At 38.7% G+C, this 9,659-nt stretch overlaps 1 protein-coding gene across 2 annotated transcripts in view; it reads right to left on the bottom strand.

The window, feature by feature from the left end:
- Positions 1–258: 258 nt before the first annotated feature.
- The window catches only part of ABHD2 (abhydrolase domain containing 2, acylglycerol lipase), a 33,982-nt gene continuing 24,581 nt past the window's right edge, over positions 259–9,659 (bottom strand). For both annotated transcript variants that reach the window (XM_075207766.1, XM_075207767.1), the window contains exons 7-11: positions 4,971–5,063; positions 1,911–2,018; positions 995–1,064; positions 790–874; positions 259–626 (exon numbers count right to left, since the gene is read on the bottom strand). In XM_075207766.1, coding sequence (XP_075063867.1) covers positions 430–626; positions 790–874; positions 995–1,064; positions 1,911–2,018; positions 4,971–5,063 — 553 coding nt within the window. In that variant the 3' untranslated portion in view covers positions 259–429. The remainder of the gene's footprint in view (positions 627–789; positions 875–994; positions 1,065–1,910; positions 2,019–4,970; positions 5,064–9,659) is intronic.

The following is a 9,659-nucleotide window of genomic DNA, read 5'->3' as shown; positions in this document are numbered from 1 at the left end:
AGCTTTGCCAGCAATCTCTTTCACGCTGTTATTTGACAATATATAGGTACAAATATGATGGCCTTGCTGTTCTAAACAGCAATATTATATATATATATATATATATATATATATATATATATATATATATATATATATATATATATATATATATATATATATATATATATAATTTTACACACACACACGCACGCACACTACATAAAGCACTGCAGTAAATAGTCAAACTGGGAATACAGGAACTATGAAGGCTCACAGTGGAGTCATGGCCTCTTCCCTGGTATTTTACTGCAAAGATAACCTGGGTAGACCCATTTAATGAAGGACAGTAGCAAAAAAAATAAAAAATACAGAACTGTAGAATTATAAATGCTTAAAAAAGTATGATTCTGTAGGCAAGTCTTTGGGAAGATGAAGGAAGTGTGTAGGTTACTCATGATCAGACTCTGCTTGCTTGGCATCAGAGCACTGAGATTTATTTCTTTCCCACTGGCAGATGGCATTGGCGTACTGCACCAGAAGTTTATCCATCCAGGTCAGAGGCTCTGGAAAGAGCACGGCTCCCTCAAAAAAGCCCAGATGTCCTCCATGACGTGGCAGAACCACCACAACGTTTTCTTTCTTTGCTGAAATTGAGACAAGGTGGGACAGAGAAGGAAGTTAGTGGTATAAAGATCTGCACAGATTTGGATTATCACAAAAAAAAACCCAAACAGAAACCTTCTGCATCTACTTTACTAGGCTCTGAACAGAGGTCATTTACTGAATTATGCTGCATGAGTCACTAACCAGCCAGAGTCTTCGGAATGGATAGCAAACTTTCATGTACTAGTGGATCGTCAACAGAATTAACCAAGATGAGGGGAACATGAATCTAGAGAGAAAAACAAATTATTATTTTTACTAATTGGAAGTTATACTTATTAATAGTATAAATATTTGATTAATACAGCTAACCGTCACATTATAGTATGACAATGTAAACCTAACTTACATTGTGCAAGTAACGAACACAGCTTTCCGCTTCATAGTACTCCTTGAGAGATTGATAACCGTGAAACTTTCTAAAGAGGGAAAAGCAGAGGAAATCAGATAATAGTATAAACTAGGCTCCTTACTGCACACATCAACTCCACACTAAATGAATTAAAAAATAAATAAAAAAAAATGATACCAGGACATTAGAAGTCATTACCACAACATAGAAGCCATTCTGAAGCTGTCCACAAAAACAGCCATCAGATCTAGAAATTTGGTTGCACTGTGTAAAGCTAAAATAACTAGGCAACCCCATCAAAACCTTATATAGCCAGAGTACTGTAATCTACATGTGGTCACTGGCCAATTGTACCACTTGGGCTACTTCATCCAAACCACCCCCACCCAACACCCGGTGAAATGGAACAAAGCATTAATCATTCTGCAAATATCAGGATCCCAATGGCTGCTGTATGCATTACACATCCTTTTATTTGCATTGGCTACAGAATCTGTGTTACTTTAAATAAATAAATATCACTGCAATACAATATTTTTGAGGAGGGTGCTTGCCCTGAAGTAAAACTATAGCTATACAAATTGTAACCTCTTAAATCACACAAACTATACTGTTTACTATGCCCTAATGCAATTGTTCACATTACCAAATTTTCAATATATTGGAAGAGTATCATATGGAGTTATTGGTCTAGAGCCAAGAGAAGTGGTTTATGGTTTGCTGTGGAGCACATGAAAGGGCCTCTCCTCCCAAAATGTAGCACCTCATTCCTTCCTGGTATAATCACATTCTACTTGCAGTCATCATCATGGCCCTCTGTCTGAAAAAAAGTCTGATCTTCCAGGTTGTCATAGGATAAAAGGTTAATATAATTACCTGGAAGACTTTCAAGCACATTCTGCACAATGCTTACCTCATTATAGTATCATCAATCTGCATGAGAGATGTAGCGGTGTACAATCGGCTCAAGACTGAATCCTCAAAGATTCTATTCACTTTACTGTCACCAAACAGAGCTTGCCTAGGAGAAATACATGTATTGTGTATTGGTTACAAGAATTCATCTAAAAGCATAGCTTAAGGCAGATTTATTGGGGGGGGGGGGGAGGGGGAAGAAGGAAAAAAAAAAAACAACAAGTGACTACAATTTAGCACTTTCCACAATCCTACAAACAGAAATGCAAGCTGCTCTGAAATGTCCCCAAAAAATAAAATTCAGTGACTGAAGGGAAAAACTAAACTAAACGCTAAACGGCAAGGAAAGGGTGTCCCTTGCATATATTGTTAAATTATATATTTTATTATAAAGCAATAAATATGTAACAATTTCCGTGTGATTTTCTAGTGGCATTCCTAGTAGTAATGAGTACACGCTCACACAGGGACTTACGTAGAATTGGACGCAACTTTTTATTTTATTTGTGTAAAATAAGCATTTCCCTGCTGTGCATACGTACGGAAAAAAACATAACTATGTAGACGCAGGCACATTTTGCACTTACTACAGTCTACACTAAACCCACGTGTGGTACACTGATACAACGTACTTCATTCATTAGTTGTGTGAGAGAAGCAGCACACCGATGACTGTTACCACCTCTACCGCACGATAACACACTTTAAACTTATCTTCATGCAATACATACATTGTTCTTATGCATTTTAGGTCTGTGTTTGACGTCTGATGTAAAATGCTTCCAGCTCTGCATTATGCTCTAATGCATGGCTTAGGTTACATTGCACAATGGCATCTATACCTTCAGGTGTTTCAATGTTTGTCCAATATGCACTTGATTAGCAGGCCAAACCCCATGTGTCACAAGACTCCACCAAAGAAAACTGTCTTCCAGGCATATTTGTTTATTTTGCTACCATTTGTTGCACACACAAAATCTGTTTTATCAGTTTACAGACCTAAGATCATCTGTGGTTGTATCCTCGAACAATCTAATCTGTTTACAATATAAGAGTGGAGTGCTCTTTTACAGTGTTCCATAAAGGAATACATAAATGTCATTGGTGATAAGTGACTAAGCAACACAGCAAGACCACAATATTGTACCCGGAAATGTGTGCAACACCACCTGGAGAGCCACAGGTTATCCAGGCCTGGCATACATGATACACTTACCTAGTGCATTCCAAACTTTTTCAGTTCAAGGCGCCCTTAGGGTCTCCCAAAAATTTTTAAGGCGCCCCTAAGCCAAAATAATTACCAAGTAGTCCCCTGCCTTGCTTACCACTGCTGAGGCACCCCTGTGAGATCTCCAAGGCACCCCAGGGAGCCTAGGCGCACAGTTTGGGAACCACTGCACTAACCCATGTCTTTCACATACAAATCCCATGATGACCTATGGATCACTGATTAATATGGTCATTGTACCTCCACCATTTACACTATACCACAATATTATTATTATACCACATGCTAAAGACAAAAAAGTTGCAGAAACCCTTCGTAGCAGTGGCCTTTAGTGTGTGCTATTGTATGAATGGGTGTAAGGCGCAGGCCTCGCCATAAGTGATCCCTAGATTACCTCACACGCTTTCTGGGAAGCAGGCGCAGGTCAGCACATCCTTACCAAATCACCACCACAATGGTTTTTAGAACAGTCTGTAGTGTTTCTTACTAATCTTACAAAAGGAAAGTTGCTCCCATTTTTCATTATTCGAGGCAGGGAATGACTGCACAAAGCCATAGTCGTATTACTATATAATTTTATATTCAACATATGAGTCAGGGTAAAAAGTAACAAAGGTGAAAATCACATACTAAACTTAAAAAGACAAGTCTCATAGCAATGGTTTCAATCAGTGGGTAGTAACAAGACTGTGCTTCTGTGTAACAGATGTATCAGCTTATGTCTTAGGATAGCAGAACTTATTGAGTCACAGAAGGCAGAGAATCTTTCAACTTTCTAGTGAACAAATCAAAGCCACATAGAAACAGATAGCAGAACAATGGGAAGTATGGCCAGACTCCATACCACAAGCAGAAATAAAATGTCTGTATGACATCCCATTCCAACAGCAGATGCAAAAACATAAGGGCTCTATCTGAGAGTTACAATAACTTCTGGACATCCAACACCCCTCCTCTGAATACCCCACTTGCACCAGCAGCCAAGAGCTAGTAAATTCATCCATGGACTGAACTCTATTGATGAGGTATGGACAGATTGTAATAATTCTTTATTCCACTGGAAGAAAAATGTGGCGAAGCTGGCATCTGGCTTCATGTGACATGTGGGCTTCCCTTTGTAAGCCACCTGCTATACTGATTGGGGGGGGGGGGGGGGGGGAGAGACATACAATATTAAAGGAGTGGTTGTGAGCAACCTTTTAAAATGATTGCTTAGGGCATTTCTTTATTGCAGCAATCAGGCTTCTCAATAAAGAAAAAGTGTATATAAAACAATACATTTCTGTGCTTTCCGTCCATATATTCATGTCACAGGAAACGCCACTTTAGCTGCTCTGTCTGATCCTGTAAAGCCCTAGCTGAAAAGCACAGAGTCATCTATGTGTGTTGCCCTTAGGCACCAATGTATACAACATAGGCAGCACAGCAAGTCATGTCAACAGGCCAAGTGGTTGTACTTCCTTTAAACTGAACCTATATATATGGTTATAAAGCACAGGGAGAAAAAGCTATTTATTTAGCAAACTTTGCAGGAGTGCATGTACAAACCAATAAATCTGATGGTGAAATTCTCTCTCAGATCCAGTAATTTCTCTTTAACGAGAAGGAACAGAAAGGCGAACACAAATCTCAGGCGATGGAGGAATATCTAACCTCCAGGCCAGTTTCCTCCACCAAATCGATCTGTTAAAGCACCAGACATTTTCTGTGTCCTAGCTGAACGTTTAGGCGTTAAACAGAGGAGTACAAATGTTTTCTACGTTGTGAATTTAAGCAGAGATTGTGTTATTTACATAGTCATGCTTCACATATGCTTAGTAAATGATGTACCTATGAGACAGGATGATTTTCTTCATGTTGTCAGCCATGAGGAAGTTGTAAAACCGTCTGCATTGATCCCACTGTAAAAAGGTTTCCTGTGCACTGCAAGAAAGCCACAAATCACAAGGAATCAATAAAGGAAAGGTGTCCTGGGGGTACACAGGACCTGGCCACTTAAAAGCTATAAGAAAAACATTGGTTTAACTTTAATTACAGGGCACGGACATTGTATGATAACAGTAGTTCTACTACAATGTAGATTTGCAAAGGAAATATCAGCCTCTAAAATTTCAGGATATTTTTGTTGCTTTCAACAAGTCACTTATCTTCTATTTGAAATAAAACGCTTATTTAAAAAAAAAAAAAAAAAAAAAAGATTCCCATGTACAACACTTCTTTCAATCCTCCTAGCAAGCAAGCCCAGCACTGAAATTGATTTGTGGTCAACTAGACCCTATGCGCCCGGGTGTAAAAGGAAGGACTCTCTTATATCTGGTGATGGAGGATAACAGATTTAAGAAAGGAGACTTTACTTTTTCCATTTGCAGGAATGGCTTGTCACAAGCATTTTAAGTAAGATGCAAGGTATGGAGAGGGAATATTCAAAGGGGTGACCCATGCCTTACGGGTAGGACGCTGGGCCTTTTTCTGTGGAAAAGCACATTTCTAGGCGTATGTAATATAAATTGCCAAGCCTACATAAGTGCCACATGTAACAGCCTAATGGTGCATCACTTTCTTCATTATTTTGAGACATAAATGAAGTTAAACCACATATTTTAGGAAGAAAAAGCAAAACAAGGACAAACCTTGAAATAAAGGGGTCTTAAAATGTTAGTAGTTTGGTAGCACTTTGGTATGATGATTTTACCATTAACAACTTTTCAGACTTATCCACCAACCTGCAGAAATAGGTACAGAATGCCTTTCCGAGGCTGCTTGAAAAGAGCAGTAAGTGGGCATGTATCTTAAAATGTGTTGGTTAATAAGTAGGCAACTTTGTAAATTGCTTTTTCTTTTTATTTAAAAAATCTACAACAAATAAGCAAGTTTAACAAGAAGTTTACTATGTATCATTAAATAAATTAATACGGAATGGTTAAATGGGCACAGGGGAGGGACAAACAAACAAAAAAAAAAACCACCCACATAATTTATTTTAATAACTAGAAGTACAGTAAGACCACTAGGGGGAGTAGATGAGGCATAAAGCTAACTCTGAACACAACAGCATAAACCATGGATATACACTACATTGTTTTAACCTGGTAAATTTTACTTATTTTTAATGGGATGTTCTTGTTTAATGTACAGCTGTGCTCTGTTTTTAGTAGGATTGTGCGTGAATACTTTCCAAATAGCAATATCATAAGAACAATTATTAAATTATAATAATTTGATATTACAATGTGCTGCAGACCCTAAGAGAATACACATGCATGATCTCATCCTTTCACAATTGGACTATTACAATATCCTACTAGCTGGTTTACCCATTTTCTCTCTATAGTCCATCCTGCATTCAGCTTTTAAACAGCTGAAATCTCATTTAATTCTCCCTCTTCAAACTCTCATTGACCTCAATTATGCAAAAGGTAACTGCACTTTTAACTGACTTTAGCTAGGACTTCAGGGTAATCTGAAAGAAATAGTATCAGATGGGGGGCTCCAGTTAGCTAAAAAGATACAGCCTCCCCATGACCAGTGTAATGCCTACTTCAAAGAACAGCTAATTGTGTGGAGACTTCAAATTATAAGGACATTGCCAGGATTCAAAGAGAAAGGGATGGTCTCCCTCTACCACAGTATGAACAGTTTCCCCTAACAAGAAAGAAAAACAGTGTTCAGTACAGCAACAGTTACGCAGACAAAGTGGTGGTGGTAGCCTTAAAAACAGAGGCACCACATAGAGGCCGCAATTAGGAAAAATTAAAGTTAGGGTCCCTCTCTGCTGTTAATAGTATTCCCACATCCTACTTCTACCTCTTGGTTCCTTCACTTGCCAACAGTTTTCCCGTTTACTCCATCTTTCAAGTGTAATCACCATTTCCTTCCTCCCACAGTTGTCCTCTCCCCGCTACCAAACTTCAGCAATGCAACGCTTGCTCCCACTGAAAGGCAAGACAAAGCCTTGGCCTAAAATATCAGCTTAAGTTCAGTTTCACACCTACCATACACTGAATTCATGAGTGGAAGACATGGATGCATCTTTACAATACTCACCTTAATGATCATGATCTGCAGAATTGTATCAAGTGTTACGCAATTGCAAAGGGGCTGTGCCAAACAGCTGGCACAGAGGGGTGTGCAATGCAACCTCACCCAGGGCAACAAAAAGGTTGGTTTTGTTAGTTATTCCATATGCTCCCATCACAAATAAGAACATTTAGTAGTTGCGGTTTGTAAAATTTAAGTGAATGGAATTCTATAATTTTACAATGAAGACAATAGGGTGGCGGTACAGCATACCGTATATAACAGCATTTCGACCACTGACTGTTAACTGTATGCTCTGTCTTCTATGTAAAATTAAATTCTACCTCCTAGACAACTATTACTGTCCCAACCATTTTACCCAATGAAAAGTCACATTGTCCGCAATTTCCAAAACTTCACACGAGACTATAACCATGGCGGGGAGAAAGGGCTGCAGTCCCATCGGCTCCAAGCGGGTGGGGAAGGTGCTCCGCTCCCCCTCTTAGTGGTGATTCAGCTTTAAGGTCTGCACTTGTATTTATTTACTTTTTTTTCTTCTTCACTAAAGTGCTTGTCACAAACATGCTCCCAGCTGCTGTGACTTTGGGGTGTTTGCTGTATGAGGTTACACACAATTCCAGCCCACAGTCTCTCTTTACCTATCACAGAGGTTATCGACCTACTGAATTGCCCCCAAACAGCGCTCACACACTTCAGGTTTGCCACCACTATTGAATACGGGCAATAGGACCCCAATATACTGTCCCACATTGGCAAATAAGGCTTCTAGCTGCTCACAGACTAGCAAGACCCACACCAGCAACCAAAGGGTTAACTCTTCACACCTCCAGACTGTTACATAAATGTAAATGCAAGCACACACAGCTTGTTAATCAAATGTATCAACAAATCACACACTGGCATTCCAAGGGTTAACTTGGTCAAGCTATATTCTTCTTAACATGCTAATGGATTCGCTAGAGTATCAAGGACGCCACATATTAAATTATAGATTTAATATACAAAAAGTACAGGGCATTCAGATATAAAGAAAAATAATAAACAAACAATTAATAGTTTGACATACACAAGAAAAGCAGTTTAAAATAAAAGGGGTTACATTCAGAGTAGCACTTACATGAATTGCCTTTTCTGGCCAAGGGAAATTGGCTTGGAAGATGGACAGCTTATCAATGTGAATTGATTTCCCAAAAATTCTGACAACCTGCCCTTCCAAACACAGTTTTTTTAAGCAAAATGAAATGGGATGGTCTTCACAGAGTCAGTGTTAAATGCTAATAGGGGGGCAGGGATGTCCCCTGGGAGTCACTTAGGATTTGTTGAAAACTATTCCTAAAGTTTTGACCTTTGGTAGCTTTTGTCAGATATATCCCAGAGATTTAACTCCCCCTTCAATAAACCGGTCATAATCTCCCGCACATTTAAATACCAAACATGATGGAATTATGACAATGTGACATACCTTTTCCAAAGATATGTGATTATAGCTGTTCCCGGATACCGCCAGTACCTGTCATTCACAACCCTGGTGTGATTTCTGCTCCTTGGTATGGAGTGCCACCCAGATTTCCCAAAATATGAACTATGAAGACATTTTCCTTTTAAGCCCATATTTCTATATACCTGTATAGGCTTTCAAATTTGGCCTTTGTCACCAAGATTCTCACCTAGGCATCTGGCTCTCACATTTACAATTAGTGGTTCTTTGTGTTTACACTACCTATTGAAAGGAAGTCAATTAGGAAGTGGAATACATGATCAAAACAAAGGGATGTCTGATCTGCATATCTTAAGCAGGTCTCCTCACAAAAGGGTTTGTTCAACCTAATTACCTCCTACTATGCTAATTGTTTCCTTTTTAAAAACATTTGGTCAAACATTTATCCGAGTTGTAAATCAGGTTCATTTATGTATCAATGCAATATTTTATTTGGCCCCTGGCATTTAATATTATATTTCATCATATTAAATTTATGCTCTCATCCCGACAGTGCTTCTTATGCTATACGAGATCAAATTAATCAACATATATGTATAAAAAAGGGAAGAAAACTTTCCAGGATGGGTTGAGATTTAAACAAGTGTATAGACTTGAGAAACAAATAACAGTAAGGGAGGATGGGAATATTAAAACAAACAGGGTGGTTACATTGGATAGAAGAATAGAAATGGCTCTGAGGATTAGACATAGGAGAAAGAGTATGAGGAGTAGACAATGGAAGAATAGATACTGGAAAGAAAGATTTGGTGTAGTTAACTTGGGTGTTTGCAGCATAACATGCTAGCCTATGTGATTTACTGGTCACAGTCCATCATCATATGATGAAATGAGTTTGATAGCACCTTAACCAGACTGTCCTTCATTGTCACAAAATGTGGAGTATAACATACTTTTTATAGCCCTGTTAGTGTTCCCCAGACCCTCAGAGCGAAGTGCAGCGTCTAATTACATGTGGATGAAGGGACATTGTAGCCATGCCT

The sequence above is a fragment of the Mixophyes fleayi genome, chromosome 4, assembly GCF_038048845.1.
Source record: "Mixophyes fleayi isolate aMixFle1 chromosome 4, aMixFle1.hap1, whole genome shotgun sequence".
NCBI lineage: Eukaryota > Metazoa > Chordata > Amphibia > Anura > Limnodynastidae > Mixophyes > Mixophyes fleayi.
The sequence above is the reverse complement of the archived record's forward strand: the minus strand, read 5'-3'. Positions and strand labels throughout refer to the sequence as shown.